At 36.7% G+C, this 25,345-nt stretch overlaps 4 protein-coding genes across 9 annotated transcripts; 3 read left to right on the top strand and 1 right to left on the bottom strand.

The window, feature by feature from the left end:
- Positions 1-1,076: 1,076 nt before the first annotated feature.
- Positions 1,077-5,554, bottom strand: LOC120007135 (protein DJ-1 homolog C). Of its 2 annotated transcripts, none has more exons than XM_038857329.1 (8): positions 5,226-5,554; positions 4,824-5,024; positions 4,264-4,413; positions 3,989-4,168; positions 2,902-2,973; positions 2,454-2,654; positions 1,770-1,907; positions 1,077-1,694 (listed from the first exon to the last, which is right to left on the bottom strand). In XM_038857329.1, exons 1-8 carry the CDS (start codon positions 5,472-5,474, stop codon positions 1,482-1,484), a joined length of 1,404 nt encoding a protein of 467 aa, XP_038713257.1. In that variant the 5' UTR covers positions 5,475-5,554; the 3' UTR covers positions 1,077-1,481. The 2 variants fall into 2 exon arrangements, with proteins under 2 accessions (XP_038713257.1, XP_038713263.1); XM_038857335.1 differs by having other exon boundaries at positions 4,824-5,047; positions 5,226-5,399.
- Positions 5,555-7,082: 1,528 nt separating this feature from the next.
- On the top strand, positions 7,083-13,684 carry LOC119982300 (methylcrotonoyl-CoA carboxylase beta chain, mitochondrial). 5 transcript variants are annotated; one of them, XM_038825611.1, is made up of 11 exons: positions 7,083-7,346; positions 8,530-8,847; positions 8,928-9,047; positions 10,002-10,436; positions 10,674-10,764; positions 10,958-11,199; positions 11,282-11,446; positions 11,908-11,982; positions 12,191-12,322; positions 12,506-12,562; positions 12,654-12,857. In XM_038825611.1, exons 2-11 carry the CDS (start codon positions 8,623-8,625, stop codon positions 12,855-12,857), a joined length of 1,746 nt encoding a protein of 581 aa, XP_038681539.1. In that variant the 5' UTR covers positions 7,083-7,346; positions 8,530-8,622. The 5 variants fall into 5 exon arrangements, with proteins under 5 accessions (XP_038681539.1, XP_038681532.1, XP_038681560.1 ...); XM_038825604.1 differs by having other exon boundaries at positions 7,084-7,346; positions 8,533-8,847; XM_038825632.1 differs by lacking the exon at positions 7,083-7,346 and adding an exon at positions 13,193-13,684 and having other exon boundaries at positions 8,623-8,847; positions 12,654-12,883.
- Positions 13,685-14,595: 911 nt separating this feature from the next.
- LOC120005566 (thioredoxin M3, chloroplastic) lies at positions 14,596-17,915 on the top strand. The gene is made up of 2 exons (XM_038855271.1): positions 14,596-14,983; positions 17,228-17,915. The coding sequence occupies exons 1-2, from the start codon at positions 14,755-14,757 to the stop codon at positions 17,545-17,547; spliced, it is 549 nt and encodes a 182-aa protein (XP_038711199.1). The 5' UTR covers positions 14,596-14,754; the 3' UTR covers positions 17,548-17,915.
- A 1,359-nt stretch (positions 17,916-19,274) lies between these two features.
- LOC119980389 (protein FAR1-RELATED SEQUENCE 5-like) lies at positions 19,275-21,541 on the top strand. Its single transcript, XM_038823071.1, has 6 exons — positions 19,275-19,358; positions 19,456-19,734; positions 19,779-20,266; positions 20,404-20,485; positions 21,369-21,431; positions 21,521-21,541. Exons 1-6 carry the CDS (start codon positions 19,275-19,277, stop codon positions 21,539-21,541), a joined length of 1,017 nt encoding a protein of 338 aa, XP_038678999.1.
- Positions 21,542-25,345: the final 3,804 nt, after the last annotated feature.

The following is a 25,345-nucleotide window of genomic DNA, read 5'->3' as shown; positions in this document are numbered from 1 at the left end:
TTTTGTACATTTATTCTTATCGTATATGTTATAAATTGCTCTGTGTAATCAACTTTCTGTCTAAATGTTCTCTTATGATTTCTGTTTCATGACGTTCAATCGATCATGCTGATTATGGTAAGGAACATTAAACATATGTGAACAGTCTATATGTGTGTGTATATACATGCCTTTGTAAGTATGAAATTGGTATAAAAGTACCTCACTTGACCATCCGCTAGATAAATGCAAATCTTGAGCCCATAATCGAATATCATTATCCTTATTTTATACTCATAAAAGAGAAGATGTACTAAAAATTTAAGAAAGACCACTCAGATCTAAAAAACTAGACATGTTGAAAGAATTAACAATGATAAAAGTTTTTATAGTTAATTTCGTTGGAGTGATAATGTAATTTTATTTATTAAATTATTGGAGTTAATATTGTACTTGTATGTTTGTAATAATTGCAGTTATTGACAAATTTTGAATAAATACTTAATAAAGATGCAGATTGAATAAAAGCTGCGTGACTATAAAAATAAAAGAAAAAATAATAGTAAAATTTGGAGTGTAGCAAAATAATTGAACCTGCAAAAAAAAGAATATTGATGATTGTATTTTGAACAAACACTCAACAAAGTCAGGTGAATCTTGTCTTTTTTATTGGTTTATTAATAAAAATACCAAAAGAAATATATATTCATTAAAATTAATTCAAAACAAAATCATTATAAAATTTATAAAAAAAGTCACGGATTGCATATTTGATTTGACAACAAACTGTAAAATGTCACATTCAATGAATAAAATCAAGTGCAATAAAGAAATTTGAGAAAGCCTATTTAGTAGAGGTCTTAAGTTAGCATGATAAGAGTGTGTAAATAGAAGCACCCTTGTAAGACAATGTCCATTTTCCCCAACCCAAATCCAAAATCAACCAATTACGAGGCTTCCAGAGCTTTTTAGGACTCACGGATTAATGTGACTTTAAAATATGTCTTACTAAGAAAACCCACAAGTTTATAGCATGTACATTAAATCTTTATTTTAACGATGTGAGACTTTCCGCAATAATTGATACACTACTAATCAATAGGGAAATGAAAATCATTCATCATTTTTGCAAATTAAATGAGTACTCCTCCCTATAGTTGGAAGGCATCTTTATGTTCAAGATCATACAATTTTCTCCCAATGAAAATGTCCACAGAAATACAACATTAATCTCGGACCTTTCACAGAGCCAATGCCATCCTCTTATCTTAACTTCAAAAGGAGGGAAATGCAATATGACAATCAGCAATGGCATGAACTTTATTGGCTCTTGAAGCGGAGCACATTTGGCATTGTTCCCATAGGAGATAGGAAGCTTTTCTATTCCTCAGACCTCTTCATAGGAAAATTTCCAGTTTACTGACTGATGCAAGTCGGACGGGAGAATCTTGTCTTCGTCGTTTAAGATTGCTTTCATCCACAGGGACTCTATATTAGACTTCTTAACTTCTGGGTAACTCGAAAACAAGGCCTTCAGCAACACTCCTTGCCCTTGCCAGACCAAAAAGCTTGGTTACAATGGCCATCGCAAAATCAGTGACGGTACCAAATCCTCGGCCCGTGATTAGTTTTCCGTCGATGACTACTCTGGCATCATTTATAACTTCATTGGTTAGTTTGCTTACGACAGAAGGATGAGCAGTGGCTCGTTTATCCTGCAATCAATGACGGAACATAAATTTAAACATATGGTCTTCGACGCAGGAAGAATTCAACAAGTTGGAAAGTACCTTCAGCAAACCCTGTTTATCCAACACCACTGGCGAAGAGCACACTGCTCCATAGATTCTTCCAGCAGTATTCTGTTCTCTAAGCAGTTTTTTTAGAATCCTGGATTTCTGCAGTCTTTCGGCCCCTGCAACTCCTCCCTGAAAGTACAAATTATGCACAGCTTTAAAGTCTCAAAACCGAAGAGATAGGGGGAATAACTTGGAAAAAATAACATTTAAGCTCAAAAGATATTAGCTAAAAAGGCGTATACAAATTTGTAAATTAAAATGGATACCACCATCCTATAAAATTAACTTCCTGCGAAAAGATTCAATAAGCCAAGGAAATGATCTAGAGAATGCGAAAATATCAACGGCAAATGCTTTCAAATCAACCAAAAGGTAGGCACATACACATCAAAATATCAAATTATAACATAAGCTCGGCTCACAAAAAAAATCTTCTATACATCCTTTCACGACTTCAATATTCATTTCATCGGTTTGTTCCACACTATGACCTTATTTTATTTACCCTTCCAATTTTCAATTGTATTGAATTTTTTTTTAAGCTTTGTTTGCTCAAAAATATTGATGTCAAAAGTGGGGAATTCAAATACCAACGGAAAATCTCTAAATGCGGCATCAATATTGAAGAGAATGCAAGGCAAGCCAATAATGCCAGTAAATTTTGGTTCATCTCACCGGAAGAATAATTATATCATATATTGAGCCCGCAGCATCACCAATTAATTTGTCAGCAATAATTCTTGTGCCTTGAGATGCCAAGATAGGTAAAGATCTTTCAACTGAAACAACTGTAACTTCCACCTTTGCACGGCGCAAAATATCTGCAATAGTTACTACTTCCGACTCCTCTGAACCATTCGCAACAGGAATGAGAACCTGTAATATTTCAATGATGATGCAACACCTTAGACTTTGGGCAATGCAGGCAATACATCTTTTTGATGATCACACTTCAAAACAAGAAAAAGCACTTATAAGTGAAAGCATTATTACCATAGAAAACGACATAAATTTATAAATCAGATCATCCTGCATTTGCAGAATCCTACATCGCTTATGGTTCTTTTTAAAAATGTCAATAGAAGCTTGTAATGAACAGAAACAAGAGCAAAGATTGGCTTACTTGAGGGGTGTGATTAACAGACCATTCAACACTGTTGAACTCTTTCTTTCTATTATCAGCTCTGTGCAACATCTAATAAAGGAGGCAAAAAATCATTAGCTACATTTGATTAGCCATACTGCATCTTAAGAGGCGAAAAATTAGAACACATGAGAGAAAAAACAAGATTAAATGAAAGATGAGTTTGCTGCTACATATGGTAAGTCAAAAGTTGCAAAGAAGTTCCTAAACATATAGCCAAAAAACATTTATTAATGACCCCCACGGTCCCACCCAAAACAAATTCTCAATTTCTTTTTACCATTATAATCTGTGCATTTGCGAACCTCATCTAGTATGGGCTGTCAAAATTGTTTCTTGGAGAGTATTACCCCCCTACTTTTAGGAGTATTAAGGGACATCCACAATGCTAGAAACCTTAACTTCTACCATCCTAATTACATTACCAATTACCATGTTCACTCCAGTAACTAAATTCCTACTAATTTATAAATGACATCAACATCTGAGGACAAAAAGCTTTTATGAAGCTAACAAAAAATAGAGCCAGATAACCAGAATTGAGTGTTTATGTGCCAGCCAAAAGTATGCAGGAGGACATCCTGATTTACACACAGAGACAATAATCTTATGAAACCCAGGAGAAATGCGATATACTTACGCCCTCCAGAGTAACGGCATATTCGTGTACTTGTCGTACCTCCTTGTGAACGTCCTTCTCTATGAAGAGATTATGTTTTTATAGCCAAGTGAAGCATTGTCACAGCTGGGATAATACATATCATTAAACTCAACTTTCACTCATCTGTACATGAGGTCTCTCAGTGTTAAACAAAATGACCAGGCTACCAACTAAATATTAAAGTCTCCTAGATGTAAAACATTTTAAGGCATCTAAGAGTCTAAGCTGCAAATCCTTGATGTCATGCAAGCACAACAAAAAAGGAAAGGGACCATACGTTCTGCTTGGACAGGACTTCTAACAGCAAAGAACTTTTATTGACATACAAGACATCTATATAGCAACTTAGCTAAAGTATACCGGGCAAATATACCGGAAAATGAATATATTAGAAGAAGATCATACTAGCGATTCTCCAATCTTGCTGGCAACACTCTCGCCAAAAAGCTGCTCTACTAAAGATAAAGCAAATTCAAAAGAAGTTCCAGGTCCACGGCTTGTTGTGAGCTCCCCTGAAACTTGAATATTTGATTTCACAGCCCAGAAAGTTGGGAGTTTGTCCATGAATGCAGGGTGACATGTTATCTAGCATCACATAGTAGAGAAAAATTAGCAAACCAAACCTTATTTGTATGAATCTATTCATCAAAAAAATTTCACATTCAAATGAAGTAGCCTACCTGCTTTTTTCTTGAGAGGCCCCATGGCAGAAGCGTGACAGCTGGAGCAGCACATATTGCTCCATATAGTCTCTTCTCCTCAGCCTGTCTGCTAGTAATTTGTTTGAGGATTTCACATTCTCTTAATCGCACTGAGCCAGGCATTCCACCCTTAAACAATGAAATAAGCACTAGATGAAATAGACAGGCAAACCAATTCACCGGATATATTATAATGACACCTGAAGTCCCAGAACCAACACAGATCTCATTGTTCATTGTTCTCTCTGCTTAAGGCATTTCAATTGCTAATAACATTCAATGATTTCCTTGTCCAGATTGCTTATTTCTTCAACAGTATACCTCATACCCAGTGCCTATCTTCATTACTCTTGGCCACTAATTATTGATCACAGAGTTTGTAACTTCGAGTTAAAAATATTCATTTATACCAACATAAATTATTGCTTCAAGTCATTAAATTGGAATAACTACTTGAAACTCTCACTGATTAAGTGCATTTGGATGAACTATATATATACACACACCAAAAGAAAACTTGAGGTCATTAAAGTACTAACCGGCAATGCCACAAGATCGAAAACCTGATCAGAGCAGGTGGAGATAAAGGTATCAGCAACAAGTCTAGTGCCACCTGAAGCTTCAACCTCAAGCTGTGGCTCCACTGATGCCACAGTCACTTGTGCACCTGAACGCCGCAGAACATCAACCATAATAACAGCTTCCATTTCTTCTGTGCCAAACCCAATTGGAACAAGAACCTGCCAAAGAGAACAATTCACACCTAGCAGGGCAGTAAACATTAGGCCGTCGAAACACCCCAAGGAAAACCCACCATTTGATTTTTAAACTACTTGTCTTTCCTTTTGTTTCTAATAACTATCTATAATTACCATTTTTTCACTACCCAACTACACAAAAAGATATCCCTATTTTTTCATTTAGCACAAAAAAGAAAATACCTTCTTGGGAGGAATGGAGGTGGAGGAGGAGGTGGCGGCTGCATCTGAACTGGTGGTTGTTGTTGTTGGAGACTCGGTTTTGATAATTTCGGCAGAGCGTTTTCGCGGTTTGGGTGGTTTTCTCTGTGGGGACGAGACAGAAGCAAATGATGCAGAGAACGCAACTGTACAGAGCTTAGGAGAATAGAACCTGAGAGAAGCAGAAGCAGAAGGAGGTGGTGCTGATAACAAACTCGACACCGACTCCATTAACAATTGCTTACTGGCCCTTCCGTAGTAGCCGCTGCCGCTCAAATTGACAAGGGAGAAGTGGAAAAAAAAAATCCACACTGAACCTCAAACGCAACAAATTACTGAAATTAGTCTAATTTCGGTTTAACAGAAAAACGAAAAATAAATATTTATCTTAAATAACTTTTATTATTAAATTAATTTTATTTACACCACAAATATTTTAAAATTTACACCATTTTTAAAATCTTTTTTATTTACATCCATATCCTATATGAAATTCCTATTTCCTAATATCCCCTAAATATAAATAAATCTTAAAAATATGTATTGTTAGAGTATATGTACTATTCTTGATGGAGTTCTTGGTTTCTTCGGTGTGCTCTGTGGGACTTTTAATCGGTATATGATTCCACCCAGATTTCTTGGAGAATAGATTTTAAAGAAAGCCAAGAATTTCAAGTGGTTTATCCAAATTTTGAATCTCTTAAAGGGTACTTCTTGTTTCTACGTTCTCTCTTTGAATTTATTAATTTTAGGGATTACTAATCACTCGTTTGATTACTACTTATTCTCTAAAAAAACCCATTGAATTGTCTCCCCTGATTTTCTCTTTCGCTTGGATTGTTCATATCGCTTTGTCACTAAGAGAGAGGAGGAAGAATCATTGGAATTTCAGAGGCTTTTGCGGAGCAAAAACATCAATTTCTCCAAGGTTCACACAAACCCATCTTTGACTATCTGTTTCACTATAATTTTCATGGTTGTCATGATTTCTATTGTGTAGCACACTGATCGTTTTCGTTCTTGTATGCGATTCTTTGTCTGGTTTTGTGTGTTTTTCTTGATGGTTTCTCTCTAAGTGAGATATTTTAGGTTAATCATTATTAATTTGGTGTAAATTTATAGTAATAGATTGTTGTAAATTTGAAATTTTGTTTTGTAAACTTAATTATATATATATAGGGCTAGTTTGGTAGAGCATTTATAAAGTAACAGATATGCCAACAGAAATGATGGTAGCAGAAATGTTGGACAATTTTAGTAGCAGATATGCTGCTTGAATGCTGGATAGGTGTTTGGTTGAACTTTTATTGTTAACATTTGTGTTGTATAGCATATTGAATAAATTACGTGTAAGGGTATTTTACATTTTAGTTGTAAAAGAAAAATATAACTGATTGTATCTAAACATAAATATTAATTTATAAAATTCATATAATGAATTAAAATAAATTAAAGATATTTAATTTATTAAAAATAAATTACAGTAGTTACAGTAGTTATTTAATTTATTTAACGAATTAAAATAAATTAAAGACATGGGTAAAGAGGGAATATCTTTTTAGGGGTATAATGAGAATAATAATGAAATACTAAGGATATAATTGGAAAAAGAATCAAAATGCTATCAAAATTGTTTTTTCAAATAGCATATGAAAAGTAATAGAAAATACTATTAAAAAATGTGTTATGTACCAAAAAAATACCTGTTCAGATGAAAGTAGCATTTATATTATAAAGTAATATAAATGCTACTACAAAAACCTTACCAAACTCACCCATATATATGTTCACGTCTTATCCTGTAAACGTCTTATCCTGTACACGTATATATATAATAAAAAAAACTCTTATCGTCATCGGGTTCTGAATTATTGTTTGATTCTTTCATAAACATGTATGGTTTGTATCCCGCTCTCTCTATAAGAGCGATTGCTGTCTACCATCTACTACTCTTCTTTCTTCGCTGTCCTGTTTTGGTTCTTTCAATTTGATTTCTCTTTTTCCTTAGAGTGGGTATCTGGGTTTATTTTTCGATCTTTGTTTCCGGGGGACCAAGAGCAGAACTCCAAAGCAGCCGGCCGCCGCTATGATCTTCAATGGGAGGTACTTTCTACGACTCTGTCTCCGGTACCAGTTTCTGTTAATTGATGATTGAAGTTCTCAGCTTTTCGAAAGTTTTGGGTCTCTGCAAAAGACTTGTTAAAGAGAATAAAATTGTGTTTTGAATTTTGGGTTTTGATTCTTGGGAAGCTTGCCTATTGAAAGATTTCACATATAAATAACTTCAATAGGGAAGTAAAAGCAATATGACCAACACACCATAGTAGTAAAGCCAAAAGCTAAGGGCTTGTTGGAACAATTGAAAGAAGAACTTCACTAACAAGTGTAGTTGGTGCTTCGTGACACCTCTGATTTATGCATTGTAGATGCTTGGAACATTTGCTGATGGAATTGTTATGAGGGCTTTACTATGCTTATCTATCATGTGATTCTCAAAAGAAATTAAATTGGTCAGATTTACCCGTTATTCACATGTTTATCACGCTTGTATGAGGTGTATGTTGAACAGAAAATTTAGGATAAAGGATTTTGGTTTGCTGCAATGGATGGCAGGCGATTTTTGACATGGAAAACATGTGTGGGATCACATTGCGACCATAGGACTTGGAAAACATGTGTGGGTGTGGGATCATATGGTGAGAAATGAGAATAGAAGGATGCAGGATATTAACTTTGACTCTTGGATGATTCTATTTAAATGGTTGTGTTTTTTTTCCCCATTTGTGAAGGTTAGCTGTCATTACCAGCTCACTCCCCTCCTAACTTGTACCATTTTAAAAGGGAAAAACACGCTAGAGGAACTATCCTTTCTATCTTTGGGTATGTTGAGAATTTCGCTCTCCTTTGTAACTTTGTTAAGCATATAAGTAGACAGTCAGAAAGGACCAAGATAAACTATCCTTGTGATCTCATTCCTTCACGTTTAGAGCCATCACGTAGTCATGGTTGACGACAAGATTGACAAAAAATCTTTGAGGACCCCTACCCTCCAGTAGTTTTGTTCCAACTGTACACTAATATTTGCATATATATTTATATTTGGATATGTATAGATAATATACTCACATCTATATATGTATGCGTAAAAGAAATAAATGTATATATGCAAATATACTTGAGCATACATTAATTTTTTTTTATATTTTTATTCGTACCATATGTTAAGAAAAGTGATAAATATTATATATAACTAACATATACCCTTCCCCTGTCTTCTCTCATGGAGTAGAAAACGTGGATTCCACTCAATCTTTGTAGAAGGAGCTATCAAGAGCCAAATGTGTTAGCTTGGTATTGTCAAAAAATCGGAAGTCGTAAAATGATAAGGAATTTAGCAAAGAGAGGAGTATCTGCTACTGCTTCTTCTTACTTGAATTCGAATTCATGGACCATAGCAAACCCAAACCAGATTCGACTTCTTCAGAAATGTAACTTCAGCTCAGGAGTCCTCCCAAACAACGTGGATCGCAACTCGGAGGCCTTTGCTCGTAACTCGATGGCCATGGAAAGCCTCATCTCTCAACTGCAATCCCACATCCAGAAAGTACAAATTTCTTATGTATTGTATACATGCACGTTGTCGGTGTATATTTAAGAGAATTATGTGGTTATATTTGGTGTTAGGTTTTGGCTGGAGGAGGAGAGGAAGCTGTGAAGAGGAACCAGAGCAGGAACAAGCTTCTGCCTAGAGAGCGAGTTGATCGTCTTCTAGATCCTGGTTCTTCTTTCCTTGAGCTTTCTCAGGTTTTGCTTTCTCCTAGTTGCTGTTTCTAATGCTCATATTCGGATGAATCTAAATTCTAAAATAACATCAATATAGTTGTGCATAATTAATTTCAAATGGTTGATGAAAATGTAGGAAGCATGAGGGATTTTCATTATTATTTTTTAGTTTATGTGGCCTAGTGGTAAAGTTGCAAGGGTGCAACCTGTATGTTTTTGATTCAATTCCTGAAACAACATCTCTACATATTATGTGGGGGTAAGGTCTGCACACATTTTGTTTGTCACCAACTCAGCTCAATGCGGGAGCCTTATGCACGGGAGTTGTTTACATTTTAAACCTAGTTCATGGTATGTGGATGTTAGTCTAGTACCATCATAATGCATGCCAGTAGCCTGCAATTCAGATAATGCACAACTACTTGCAACCTTTGGGTCCAATCTCATTGAGGAGGTTTTAGATTGTCATTTAATTTATTTGTTGTGCTAGTCGGCATTGTTTCTTAAGATTCGAAGTGCATGCTGGTCTAAACTTGGGGATTTTAGTTAGTTGAGTTAAATTTTATACAATAGATCAAGAACTTTGGTGGACTAGTTGGTTTCGACTTGGGGATAATGAACGAAATAAGCTAAAAGCTCAGTAACCAGTGGCAAGATCAATGTCGTTATCTACATAAAAAGTAAATAACTCCCATGCGCAAGACTCCCATAGTGGGCAGATTCGGGGACAAGCAAGATGTATGCACATCCCCCTGCATAATATATTAATATGTAGAAAGGTTGTTTCTGGGGTTTGAACTTGTGACCACTAAGTCACACCTCTGCACCTTAACCCACATGTTCGCCTGTGCTAGGGAATTTTTACGTGGATGGTGATTAAGCACATATTCACTTCACCAAAAAGGAGGCTTGATAAATATTTTAGGATTTTGTTTGTATCAAATTTTCTTGTTTATTTAAACCTTTTGGATTTAGCTTGCAGGCCATGAATTATATGAAGAACCATTACCATCTGGTGGCATAGTTACTGGAATAGGTCCAGTTCATGGACGACTTTGCATGTTTGTAGCGAATGACCCTACTGTCAAAGGAGGAACTTATTATCCCATAACTGTTAAGAAACATCTTAGAGCACAAGAAATTGCTGCTCAATGCAAATTACCGTGCATATACCTTGTTGATAGTGGAGGGGCCTTTCTTCCAAAGCAAGCTGAGGTCTTCCCCGACAGGGATAATTTTGGTAGAATTTTTTATAACCAAGCTGTCATGTCTGCTGAAGGAATTCCTCAAATTGCACTGGTATTAGGCTCTTGCACTGCTGGAGGTGCCTACATCCCTGCCATGGCTGATGAAAGTGTGATGGTCAAAGGAAATGGTACCATATTTCTTGCTGGACCCCCTTTAGTGAAGGTTAGTTTTAGATGTTCTGGTGTTCTATAATACTTGAGGCAGCAATTTCTAGTGCTCATACATAATTATTTTTTTTGTTTTTCTTTGTGCGTGGCAGAATTTATAAAGCTGGTTTTTGTACATGTATTATGCATGCTAATTTTGCCCTAGGAATATGAATTCACTTCTTTGTAAAATGATTTATGGATGTATATTATAATTATCTTTCCCACTAAAGAAAAAAAAAAGTTTTGATAGGCTGCTACCGGCGAGGAAGTCACTGCTGAGGATCTCGGGGGCGCTACTGTGCACTGCAAGACATCTGGAGTTTCAGATTATTTTGCCCAAGGTATTGATCACGGTGTTAATTGATTGTGGAAGGTTTATATAAGTTATTGATACAATATAGTGGTAATTGATTTGTGAAATTAACATCGGTTTTTTAGGACATGAGATATTTTATTTTGAAGCCTAAAAGAACGCCTATGTATGGGTCAAGCCCCTTTATTGGTCTTATCGTTGATATTTGTGCCTTCTCACAGATGAACTGCATGGACTTGCTCTTGGAAGGAACATTGTTAAGAACCTGCACATGGCTGGGAAAGAAAGCATGGCAATGGGATCACAAAATAATAGCTTGGATTATGAAGAGCCATTATATGATGTGAAAGAGCTTCGTTCTATTGCACCAGTAGACCTTAAGCAGAGCTTTGATATCCGATCAGTTATTGCCCGTATTGTTGATGGCAGTGAATTTGATGAATTCAAGAAATTGTATGGCACTGTGAGGACATTTATATCACTTGACTTTTCAGCTTCTGCATTCCCTGTCATATAAAATTGTGATTGCAATTCTGTCCGTGCAGACTCTTGTGACAGGATTTGCTAGAATTTTTGGACGGCCTGTAGGAATAATTGGGAACAATGGAATATTATTTAATGAATCAGCTTTGAAGGGTGCTCATTTCATTGAATTATGCACCCAACGGAACATTCCTTTGGTCTTCCTTCAGAACATCACAGGGTTTATGGTATGTCACTCTGCGGTCTCTTTCTACTGATCATTTCAGGAGGCTTCTTACTTCATTTTGGCTTTCATAGTAGGATTATAATCAAAAACTATGATAAAAGTTTCATATGCCCAGCTTTCAAGTGTATATTCTAGAATGTGTCACATGAGTAGTGAGATAAGGCTATTTGATTCAAAATTCCCAGTGGTTGGGTATTCAAGGTTTTGTCAATCTTGACTTTCTTTCATTCAACAACGGAACAACCAATCCGGGCAAATGAATGATTGCATTTAGACAACTTAAATTAGCCTTCCTGTCCTTTTGATGTGGTTCTAATAGCTTTTCTTTTAGAAAAAGGGCATTTCAGGACAAATCAGAGTTCTCCCTAGATTGGAATTCATATTGTTGATGCTAGTCATCATCTGGTAGTTGGAAAGTTGTAGATGTAGTTGTAATCTCCACTGTGTTTTCCTCATGTGTAGGTTGGCTCAAGATCTGAGGCTAATGGTATTGCAAAGTCTGGAGCAAAGATGGTGATGGCCGTTTCGTGTGCAAAGGTTGACTCTCTTTCTCGCATTCTACACTTTCTATTCTCCTTACTGCGAAGAATGCTTTAAAAGTTTGCATGAATCATGTTTATAATGGGTAACTCATTATCAACATTTTTCTCTTCAAAACAATGAGTCATGAATCATGATTATAATGGGGAACTCATGAAAGTTAGATTATTTTACCGCTCTCCTTTTCCGGTCAATGTCTGCACAGGTCCCCAAGGTTACAATTATTGTTGGTGGAAGCTTTGGTGCTGGAAATTATGCCATGTGTGGTCGAGCATATAGTCCCGATTTCATGTTTCTTTGGCCAAATGCTCAAATATCCGTGATGGGTGGTGCTCAGGTAGCTCTCAAGTGTCAAGTTTTACGTGAATGTGAAGTTTATTGATTTTTTTAGTACACCTTTTTCTGACCATATGATTATGAGGCCCATCAAAAGCCAAATATAGATTATGAACCTTACATTATAGCTTATTAGCAGTCTGTATATACGATTTCGTTCTGAATCCATCACTAAATTATTCAGGCTGCCGGTGTGCTGTCGCAAATAGAGAAGGCAAACAAGAAAAAGCAAGGAATTCAGGTAACGGAAAGAAAACAATGCGCATCTGAGTTGGAGTTCCAAACCGTGGTTGTACTAATTTGCTTGTACATTCAAATAAAATGTATTGCAGTGGACAAAGGAAGAGGAAGAATCATTCAAGACAAAAGTTGTGGAGGCATATGAGAAGGAAGGGAATGCTTATTACTCAACAGCCAGGCTGTGGGATGATGGAATCATCGATCCGGCTGACACTAGAAAAATCATAGGTCTATGCATCTCTGCTTCCATGAACCGTCCGCCGGAACCCACCAAGTTTGGTGTCTTTAGAATGTAAAAGCCCTTCAGTAATAAGAGGCAATGCAAAAGTCAACTACCTGCTCTGCTCCCTTTGATTCAAAAATGAACTCCAAGAATGTTGCTTTGCTTCATTTTGTTCTTCTGCTGAAAAAGTTGATGACTTAAAAGGGAATATAACTCTCATCAGGATTTAGCACAACCCTATCTGGAGGACTAAGTTGAAAAAATCTCATCTTTTGGTGTTCACAAATTTAATTCTCTCGTTAAATTTAGTACTTGAAGCCTGAAGGTAGGGTTGTCTTGAACCAACAAGTCTTAATTGAGCAGTTTGGGCTCGAGCTTAATTAGTAAAAGTTTGATCTTTACCAAATTCAAATTGAACGAATGCGATGCGGGTTGTCTTTGAGCTTGAACTCGAGTATTAATTGGAGTCGGTCTCCTTTAGGACTTAGTTTTCTGGTGTTTGGTCACACCAATTCCCGAGGTGATTTCACTGGACCGTCCTCTGCCGAGGTACTTTTCTCTTGATTTTCTTGCTTCATGCGTCCTGTCTGCAGGCGCCTCGAGTACTATTACTTGGGTTGGCACCTTGGTATTGTCTTCATCGGCAGCTCGAGGGATGCCACTTCGATACCTAGATCACATAGGTATACTTGACATCTCGGTGTCGTGCCATTCCCTTATGCCACATGTCAGCATATTGGTGGGAAGATATTTTCATTATTATCACATACTAGTGGTGAACTTGCGTGTTGCACGAGCATTATTTATTTGTAACTCCGTAAATGAAGCTTTGAAGTTGTTTTCGATTAAAAAATTTGTAATGTTTGTTTATAGAGAAATATAGAATCCAATGTGTCTAAATTCCAATGTTTATCGTATATGCACTAGCATAGTTAACATTCCAACGTGTCTGAATTTTAGTCTTAATTATCATATCAGAGCAGTCACTCGATTTTCCATCAACGAAAGGAGGAAATGATGGTGAGGAAAATTGTCTTTAGACATAATGAGAGAAAGTTGAGAGGAAAATTGTGTAGGATTGGAGTATTTTTCTTTTTAATTGATATCTAATACATTAAATATGCCAGGATAAGATTGTAATGGTCATTTCCTTCTCCTTTTCCTTTTTTTTTCTCTCTCTTTTTAATTGATACATTCAACTCATAGATTTGAAAGAACCCTTTCGAATTGTAAGATATCATTTTCCTTTTCTTTTAAATTGATATTTAATGTATTGAATAATTGATATATTATTTTTAAATTTGATAATAATCCATGTGTCCAAATCCTATGAAGTTTATTTGATGATGTGGTAACATGAGGATGCGATTCCACTTCTTTCAACATGGGGATGCTTTTTTTTTTCGAGCTTGAGTTCGAGTTTAACGTTTCTAAAATGATATATGTTCATAATTTTTTCATCCATAAATTTATATAATCTGAATGACAAACTAGATAGATATGTCACATGTTTACAAAAATTTATGAATATTTATTTTATAGATGTATAGTGCTTTAGCTAAAGTTTTGATAAGCTGAAACGAGCCGAACGCAAGTTTTAGATGCGGGTCCTCCAACTATGTTTGAACTTTGAATTCACATATCAAGTTTGAATCGAGCTCGAGCTTAAACTGGAGCCGAACTCAAATACCCAAGAGTTCGGCTCAGCTCGAGTAGAGAACCACGTGACGGGGTGTTTATGGAAATAAACCAAACTTCAGGGCTATTGTCGTATATTAGCATTTCTTCCTCGACAAATCATTTTCACACTTCTACTATTCCAAACACAAAAACGTGTTCGTTTTGGTGTTTTCTGGCCGTCGTCGTTATTTCCCATCTCTGATCTGCGACTGATTGATTCCTCTATGATCTGCGACAACGACTGAAATCTCCAAAATCCTTCTTCTCTCTTCTCTCGCAGAGATTCTGTCATGGCCTCCTGTTCTTCTGCTTCAATAGCCAGTGGCGGCACTACTTTCTGTTCGACTTACTATTCTGCTTCACCACGTTCTCTCCTGAATCCAGTGCCACTGTCGTCTTCCTTCTCTTGCACCAGATTTCAATCGAATCCATACTGTTTACGCGCCAGAGCTGGAGTTAGGGTCAGTAATAGGAACACACCTCGATCCCTGCAAGTCCACTGCATGCGTGAGTCGCGAGGTAACTAACATATGATTCTCTGTCGTATCTGATTTTGATTTTGTGTTTCTTTTCATTGACTGTAAAAGTGATCTGATTCTGAGAGTTTCTGTGGTGCTGTAATGCTTGGTTTATGCGCTTGATATTCTTAGGAATTAGATCTCACAAAACCTATAAATACCAGAAAGTATTTGAAGGAGGAAATGCTTTGTTCTCAAATCTAATGAATTTAGAACTCGATTTTCAGTGATCGAAAGTTCTGAGAATTTGGAATCAACCAATATATTCATCTGTGATATGGATTGGAGTTGGAATGGTGGAGAGTCTTCTCAGTTCTTAACTCTTATGAAATTAGTAAAAACAGTTTATGCCAGTTATTTATATACTATAGTTATTAAACAGATAAAAAAATTATTTAATACTAACCTCAAAAATTCAAAGGTCAAATTATTTAAGATAGCTACTGGTTTTAGCGAATAATGTTGAAGAATCCCATCGTGACATGGTAATTTATGTTCAAAACAGAAAAATGATTTATGGTATGGTAATAAATGGTGAAAGTTAAGTTTGCAAGGTAATCTCTCTTTTTTTTTTTTTTTTTTTTTTTTTGCTTAGATTGTTAATGATTGTTAGGTAGTAGGAGATATCGTCCTGCTGTTAATTTTTTGTTCTTGTGATTCTGTTTTGTTTGCCTATTTATTGGTAAACTATTGGTGTAAGACATTTGAAATTCGTAGGTTAGTTTCTTTGTCCATATAACCGAACAACACGCATGCCCCCGCTTACGCACATAAGTTTGTTAAATGCTATTTGAACTCTTTAGATGATTGTTCTTATTTGGTTTTGTGTGCTAATTTTCGTGCATAATTTGGAACCATTTACTGGTGCATATGTCTCTTCTTTTTATCAAATTAATGTTAAATTTGGGTTTTACTTTTTACTTCCTTGGTTAGTGTCGCCATTTTTCACATACATCCAACTCATCAGGATACGTATTTATTTTGTGCTAAACATACTCTTTAACAGTTTTGACATTTCTACTCTGTTCTTATACCTCCCCACCCCCCCCTCCCGCCCCCAAAAAAAAAAAAGATTCTTGCATAGTTAGTTTCGTTGGTGGGTTGATTTCTCAATGCAGTTGATAGCATGAATTTTTGATGGCTTATTGGAACTCTTTTCTTGATTGCACGGATGAGTTTTTAAAAGATATCCTCTTACTGCATTGTTGGTAGGGTCCTTTTTTTATCAATTGAAATATTTGGTGAGCTAAAGAAAGTATTTTTAACTTTTTAAGGATTAGTTAAGAGCTTCAATGTTCATAAGAGAGGATGAAGTCCATGGTGTCTTACATGGAACTAGGATACAGTTCCTCACAAAAAGCGTAGTTGTTTGATTATATGTCGTATAAAATGCTTATCTTGCTACCGTTTAGATTTATTGGTGCTCCACACATGGTGTGTTATTCTTTTATCTTGTCTAATTAGGTAATTAATTGGAAACAATTATATTTGAAAAAGATGTCTATGGAATGATAGGTGTTAGGGCCTGATCTCATGCTATGTTTAGTTGGCGTGCTACTTATTCTTTTGATATTTTCTTTGGCTGCTTATGTTCTTCTGAAAGGTAGAAGCTTGATATTGAGGTTGCTTTCATACAAGCTTAAGTCAAAGTTTAATTTCATATTCTTCTACAGGTGATTCTGTAGCCATTTGAAAAGTATTTGCAATTTATCTAAGGTGTTTCTTTGTTGAACATTCGAAGTTAGTTTAGGATTTACAGGATAGATTACCTTTGGTTAAATATTTACTGAAAAATTTGGTCACGTTGCATTCTGACATGGGAATAAGTGAAATTTGAATAAGTGAAATTAGGTTAATTAGATTAAGGATTTAAGTTCAAATCACAAACAGCTCACGTGGTGGTGTAACTCTCAGATGGATGAAGATTTAATGAACATAATTTAATAATTTATGATTGTGGCATCATGTGAGAAATGATGATCTGGAGGGAGAGGAATTGTAGATCAACTCAGTAGCGTCTGGTTTTGATAGTTTCATATTCAGCTGGTTTAGTTGCCTTAAACTTTGGTGTACTTCCCATTGTAACAATGTTCTCGACACTAAGTTTAGCAGCTATGTAATCTCTAGTCTGCAGTTGCTTGGTGCCTTGATAAAATTTTCTATCCAAAAAAAACAAAAGAAAAAATGACATGCTGAATAGAACTTTAGATTCATCTCTTAATGATTCTATGTTTGAAATGTGCAGCTCCAGTGATTACCAAAGAGTCATGGGAGAAAACGATTTTGCAAAGTGATATCCCTGTTTTGGTTGAGTTCTATGCGAGTTGGTGTGGACCATGCAGGATGGTCCACCGAGTGATTGATGAGATTGCAGGAGACTATGCTGGGAGGCTTAAATGCTTTGTCGTCAATACTGATAGCGACTTACCAATTGCTGAGGAGTACGAAATTAAGGCTGTTCCGGTGGTTTTGCTGTTTAAAGATGGGGAAAAGCGTGAATCTGTGGTGGGCACCATGCCAAAGGAATTCTACATTTCTGCTATTGAGAGAGTCCTGACAATGTAATTGCTGTTCATTGCATGACTAAATCATCAAGTGCGATTCCATCAATTTCATCCGTACATAACACGAGAGTTCTGTGCTTTTCTTGAATCCCAACTGGGTGTTTAGTCCTGTGAGTTCTCTTGATTTGGTTCTCCGGTACATTGCCTGTACATTCTTTGGATGGATGATCTCGGATTACCCCTAGTAAGTACTAGGCTTTGGTGGATATTTCTTTTGTGCGGATTATTTTGCAACACTTTGTTGTATAAATGCGTCTTTGTTGATCTAAATGTAGTGTGTATCTGAAAGACTGAAACTAAACTCTCAGAAGAATGTGACTGGAAATAATATTCATTGGGCGAAACTGGATTTATGCGCACCGTTTTGGAGTTTAAGCTTAATATTCTAGTCAAAATGTGAAGTTTTTATCTCTTTCTTTTATTTTTCATCATGTGCCACGGCAATTTAAATATAGACCTCATGAGTTCCAAACTCCAAAACCCCATTTGCCTAAAAAAAAGAACATGTCAAGCAATACAGGATAAGGAAGCAAAGGTCTCCTCCCATCCCTGGAGAGCAACCCGAGTAGAGTAAATACATATTTTGGTCATCAAAAGACATGGTCTGTTTCAATTCTGTTATTAAGTTTTTGAATTTCTTAACTCGATCACTCATTGTTCAAAATTTAAATTAAATACACGTCAATAGCTGATTGGGTAAAAATTGACAAGTGTCATTTCGGCTATGTCACGTGACATTCCGATTTCCAGGTGTCATTTCCGGTGACAGGGTGACCTATCGTGAGAAAAAATTTAAGAATGAGTGATCAAATTGAAAAATTTGAAAACTTGATTGATAATACCAAAATACCCTTCAATAAAACACTGACATGTGTCTAGCCTACAAAGAACTATGTTGGGGATCACCTAGGTTTAATATGTTGTCACCTCGGTCAGTATCTCCTCGGTCACTAAGGAAACCTTCGTGAACAGATAGGTTAACATCCTGCCATAAAGGTGGTGCTCATCTTTAGCTCGCAAGATCTCAAAAAGGGCGGTTACAACCGCAAAGGAGCGGTTACAAACATAAAGCAGTGGACCAGTGGTTACACAAGGAACATATAAAAAGGGGATCTCCACTCAGGTAACTCTCTCACTTTTTCACTTTCAGCTACTAGTTAAAGAGAAAGCTCTCATACCGAGCAGTCTCCTTGCCTTCTACATTACTGAACTAACTTGAGCGTCAAAGTGTCCCTGAGGAAAACCTCGAGGACCCCGTAGTTCACGTTCGTTACCTGTGCAGCGAAGAATAACTTACCAAATAATCAATTGATATGCACGCAATATCAAGAAGTTGACAACCGATCATTCATCCAATTCTGTTCGTCATCATTGGTGACTTAATTTAAAGGAGCCATATGTATCGGGGTTGCTGCTACAGCAGCCCCAGCTGTAGTTTAATCGGATGGTGGGTATTGATCTTCACAATCGGATGGCCAGCAATTAAAGCATCTTTATATTCCCTTTTTAATGAAATTAAATCACAAAAGATGCTGACTTTTCCCCAAAATCCCTCTTCGTCGTTCCCTCTTCCTCGTTTCCCTCTTCTTTTGGAAAACTCGTTCCCCCTCTTCCATTGTACGACATCCTCTTCCTCGTTTCCCTCTTCTTTTGGAAAACTTATTCCCCCCTCTTCCATTGTACGATTTCAGAGATGCAGAACTCGAGTCCCCCCTCCTCAATTGTACAATGTCGGAGATGTATCAAATGGAGGCCGATGTCAATAAGCGAATCGACATCACAAACAATAGTTCTCTCAAAATAACGAGTCTGGTAATGATACTGACCTTCCCACTAATTCTGGATCATGATTACAGGGCAAAACCACTTCAAGATTGGTAATGGTTTTTTATATGTTTATTTTACATAGGACCTTGATTATGAAGATTTTCAAAAGGATTATTGTGTAGATAAAGAAGTAAATTATCCAGAAAAGATTATTGAGGAAGAAGGAGATGGAAAGCCTAAAATTGGGATGGAGTTTGTCAATTTAGCAGAAGCTTGGGAATTTTGGAAGAAGTATGGGAAATTTGTGGGGTTTGGAGTGCGAAAGGATTACATCAATCGAAGCAAAAAGGATGGATGTGTACTAGTGCAGTTTTTGTTTGTTGCAAAGAAGGTAAAAGACAGGAGGACAAACGGAGGATTGGTAGCATTTATCGTTGAGAAACAAGATCACAATGCCAAGTAAAGGTGAACATAGTTTTGGACAGAGGGAGTCAGAAATACAAGATTAAAAATTTTGTTGAGGAACACAATCATGAACTTGAGCCTCCAGAGACTCATCATATGATAAGATCCCACAGAGAAGTGGGTGCAATTTATGGTTTGGCAATTGAGTTGACTAGCGATTCTGGACTCACTCCTAGAGCAACCCCTGAGTTATTATGTAAAGAAGTAGGGGGAGGGCAAGACTTGAGTTCATCATGGAAGATCAAAGGAGTTATTAGCGATCAAAGAGAGAAAAAAAAATATGGCAATGGTGAGTTGGGAAATATTGTGAAATGCTTTGAGGAGAAAAAAATGAAGGATCATGGATTCTTTTATTCTATGCAATTTGATAGTGATGAATTAGTCACTAATTTATTCTGGTCTGATTTGAGAATGATTGTTGATTATGTTGACTTTGGGGATGTACTCACCTTTGACACTACATGTGGCACCAACAAAGAGTTAAGACTGTTGGGTGCATTTGTTGGATATATATATAGCATGCATAAGTCAATATAGTAATAATTGCATAAACAATGACCAAGTTACACAAATAGTAACATACATTAACAAAATAGTAACATAAATGCAATTGTTTATATTAAAGAATACCAAATCAAAACGTCAAGACAATTGATAGGAGAACAGCAAGGAAGAGCGAGGTACAGTGTGCACCGAATCTCCTTAAGGTGAATTTGCCCCAGCCACTTAGTGTCAACACTTCCGGACAAGCACCTCCCAAGATACAACGCTCTTTTTGTGTAGGTAAGTGACACTTCAATACCACACAACACTTTCGAACCAAGAAAATGAATGTACTCTCAGATTTGTGAACAAAAGAATAAGAGGAGAATAATGGTTTTTGTAGTCTCTCAACTCTACAACTAAGCTCTCTATTTATAGTAGAGCATTTCATCAAAATGGTCCACAAAATCAGCAATATGGACTGATTTTTAGGACTCATTATTGACCCACTTTCATGGTAAAATTATCTCCACTAATCATTGACCATAAACAAACCAAGAAATTTGTGGGAGGACCTTAACTAACTTTGAATTGGTCATATTATGCACCAATGTATATGAGAATTACACATGAGTGGAAAATGTGTCTTGGAATGAAGTATATTTCATTCAACTACACTTAATGATATTTAATATCATTATTTTCCAACAATCCCCCACATTGAATGATAATAGACGATAATTCAGACACGGAAGTTAGTCTGAGAGTACATTAGGAGAAGTACTGCATCGAGATAGGTAGCTTTTGGCTTTGAACCTTCCTTAGTGAAAACTTATCGGACTCACTTAACTAGTCAGTGGACTAATGCCTTGAACTGCCAGTTGTTTATGTAAGCCTAGTCAATAAATCTCACACAGCACTAATCCAATTCATAATTGGTTCTCGGTTGTGTTCATTATTTCGGCCCTGAACATCTTTGGTTCAGTGAGTGCTTTAGAAAATCCTGCCTTTAAAGATTTTCATAGAGTCGGCCTTACTCTTCACTCACATAGGTGATATTCTATCAAGAGTATCCTCTAATACTCCACTTGTATTTACAAGATATAGGTATCATTAAAAGCATTGCTTAACCTTGATACTCGCTTAGCACTTAGTGCATCCAAGGAATGGGTTGGAATTAAAATTCCAAAGTACTCACTTGAGTTACACAAACTTGTGTTGTCCTATTGAACCTAGTCCATGGGATCTCCAATTGCTAGGTTAGGTTTCCATCTGGATAACTCATTATTATAAGGCTTTCAAGCCCATCCCCCTCGATGCGCAATCAATTTGCTCTCTACTCAACCCCTTTGTAAACGGATCCGCTAAATTGTCTTTAGACTTCACAAAGTCCATGGAAATTATTCCATTTGAGAGCAACTGCCTAACGGTATTATGTCTACGACGAATATGTCTGGACTTACCGTTATATATCATATTTTGTGCCCTTGCAATTGCAGCTTGATTATCACAGTGAATGCAAATTGTAGGCACAGGTTTCGGCCATATGAGAATATCCTCTAAAAAGTGACGAAGCCACTCTGCTTCTTCACCAGCTTTATCCAAAGCGATGAACTCCGATTCCATCGTTGAACGTGCTATGCACGTCTGTTTTGAGGATTTCCAAGATATTGTCGCACCCCCTAAGGTGAATACATAACCGCTAGTTGATTTCGACTCCTTGGAGTCTGAAATCCAATTAGCATCACTATACCCTTCTAGAACAGCCGGGTATTTACCATAATGCAAAGCATTCTCCTTGGTTTTATTCAAATACCCTAATACTCTTAATAGAGCTTTCCAATGTTCATGTCCAGGATTGCTTGTGTACCTGCTTAGTTTACTGACAGAGTACGCAATGTCTGGCCTCGTGCAGTTCATAATATACATGAGACTGCCTATAACCCAAGAGTATTCCAACTGTTCAATACTGTTACCAGTATTTTTATGTAAGACTAGATGAGGGAGAAAAGGATTATTAGCATCCTTGATGCCATGTCCTTTAAACCTTTCAATCACTTTCTCAAAATAATGTGATTGAGATAAAGCTAGACTTTCCGAATTTCTGGAAATTTTAATGCCCAGTATCACATCAACTTCACCCAAGTCTTTCATATCAAAATTTTTTGATAGCATTTTATTGGTACTATTGATTATCTCAATATTACGTCCAAGAATTAGCATATCATCGACGTATAGACAAACAATTACACATTCATCGTTAACGACTTTGGTGTAAACACATTTGTCACACTCATTGATTTGGAATCCGTTCCGAATCATCACTTGGTCAAATTTCTCATGCCATTGTTTAGGAACTTGTTTAAGTCCATATAACGACTTGACAAGCCTACATACTTTGTGTTCTTGTCCTTTGACCTTAAACCCTTCAGGTTGTTCCATATAGATCTCCTCATCGAGTTCACCGTTCAAGAATGCAGTTTTTACATCCATTTGATGTATCTGCAATTCATATAGTGAGGCTATGACAATTAGCATCCGAATGGATGTAATTCTCGTGACCGGTGAATAAGTATCAAAGTAGTCTAGACCCTCTTTTTGTCTAAACCCCTTGGCTACAAGCCTTGCTTTGTACTTATCTATAGAACCATCAGCTTTAAGCTTCTTTTTGAAAATCCATTTACATCCAATTGGTTTATTCCCCAGAGGGAGATCAACCAATTCCCAAGTATAATTACTTAGAATGGATTCTATTTCGTTGTTTACAGCTTCTTTCCAAAATGGAGCTTCTGGAGTTGACATTGCCTCATTGAATGTCTGAGGCTCACTATCTATCATGTATGTTAGATAGTCTTAACCAAAGGATTTAGAGATTTTTGATCTCTTGCTCCTTCTTGGTTCTATTTCATCAGCCTCTTGATTCTCATTCTCAGAATTCGATTCTCTAACCCTTTTCTGAGAGTTTTCTGTATTTTTATAAGGAAATGTTTCCTCAAAAAATTCAGCATCTCTTGTTTCCATGATTGTATTAACATGGATGTCATCAATTTCAGATTTGTGTACCATAAATCTGAATGCACTACTATTTTGTGCAAATCCTATAAATATGCAATCAACTGTCTTAGGTCCAAGTTTAACTTGCTTTGGTGGAGGTACTGCCACCTTAGCAAGACACCCTCACACTTTCAAGTATTTGAAAGAAGGTGTTCTTCCTTTCCACATTTCATATGGAATACTGCCTGTCTTTTTGTGGGGCATTCTGTTAAGAATATAATTAGCAGTTAAAACTGCTTCCCCCCACAAGTTTTGAGGTAAATCAGAACTTATTAACATGGCATTAACCATCTCCTTTAATGTCCTGTTTTTTCTTTCAGCAATCCCATTTTGCTGAGGAGTGTATGGTGTAGTAGTTTGGTGGATTATTCTAAAATTTGCACATAACTCATCAAATGAGGCAGAATCATATTCTCCACCTCTATCGGACCTAAGAGATTTGATCTTTTTATCAAGTTGAGTTTCGACCTCATTTTTATACTTGATAAAAGCGTCCAAAGCTTCATTTTTGCTCGCTAATAAATAGACATAGCAAAACCGAGTACAATCATCTATGAAAGTGATGAAGTATTTCTTTCCACCTCTACCTTGAATAAATTTCAAATCGCATAAATCACTATGGATTAATGCTAGAGGCTCAGTGCTTCCTTCAATATTGGAAAGGGTTTCTTGGCAAACTTTTCTCCAACACAAGTTTCACATTTGTGATTGACATCCAAATTGAATTTGGGAATTAAACCTAAGTTTGCCAATTTCTACATTGTACCATAGTTTACATGTCCTAATCTACCATGTCATAGAAAAGAAGACACAACCATGTAAGCTGAAGACTTTTATTTATTAATAATAGTCTTTGGGTACAAGAATTTAGACTTTTCGTCTATTACAAGGCAGTTGGCTTTAAAAAGGCCATCAGCTATTCTTGTCCTTATTAGGACGCTTCCTGCAATCTTTGGCCCTATGTCCAGGTTTGTCGCAGACAAAACAGGTGCCCTGGAACTTGTTGGTTTTCTCTTTAGGCTTCCCTTTTTCTCTTCCCATGCTTGGGCTTGGAAGTTTCCACCAGGTGGGCCTTAGGATTTCTTGGAAGTGCTGCCTTCTTCCTGTTGTCCTCCTCAATTCTCAGGCGGATTGTCAAGTCCTCCATGTTCATCTCCTTGCGTTTTTGCTTCAAGTAATTCTTGAAATCAGCCCAGCTAGGAGGTAGCTTATCAATGACTGCCGCCACTTGGAATGACTCACATATAGACATTCCCTCAGCCAGTAACTCATGTACAATGATGTGGAATTCTTCAACTTGGGTGATGACAGACTTGCCATCCACCATGTTGAAGTCAAGAAATTTGTTCACCACAAATTTCTTAGTACCAGCGTCCTCAGTTTCGTACTTCTTTTCAAGAGAGTCCCAAAGCTCTTTGGCTGAAGAGATGTTGGAGTAAACATTGTACAGGTCATCAACTAATCCATTAAGGATATAGTTCCTACACAGATATTCATTATCCTTCCACAACTGGACTGCTGCTATAGTCGTTCTGTCTTTCTCTCCTGGTGACAAAATTGGACACACCTCCTTGAGGTACTTGGCAAGACTCAATGTGGTCAAATAAAACCGCGTCTTTAGTTGCCATCGCTTAAAGTCATTGCCGGTAAATTTTTCCGGCTTTTCAGCAGGAACCATTACACAGCCAACTAGAGGAGTCACAGTCCTCTCATCAGCATAAGCTGGAGCAGCAGGCTCAACAGGAGCAGTCTTAGGCTCGCCTCCGTTAGGAGCAGCCATACCTCCAATAGGAGCAGTCACACCACTTGGGTTGTTCAAACCACCAAGCGTTTTTTCATCACCTCCAAGAAGGACGATGGGTTTCTTAGTGTTTTGATTTTGAGCCATTGTTTTTCTACACAAATCAAAGTGTAGAATGAGTAACACCACAAAATTAACACAGAATTTAAAGTCACAAAAACGCTTTGTCGGCTTTCTCAATTAGAGACTAACAACTTTAGCAACCAGATCGTTCCCAGGTAAGAGCGGC

The sequence above is a fragment of the Tripterygium wilfordii genome, chromosome 2 (assembly GCF_013401445.1).
Source record: "Tripterygium wilfordii isolate XIE 37 chromosome 2, ASM1340144v1, whole genome shotgun sequence".
Classification (NCBI taxonomy): Eukaryota; Viridiplantae; Streptophyta; class Magnoliopsida; order Celastrales; family Celastraceae; genus Tripterygium; species Tripterygium wilfordii.
Note: the sequence above shows the minus strand (reverse complement) of the source record. Positions and strands in the feature narration are given on the sequence as shown.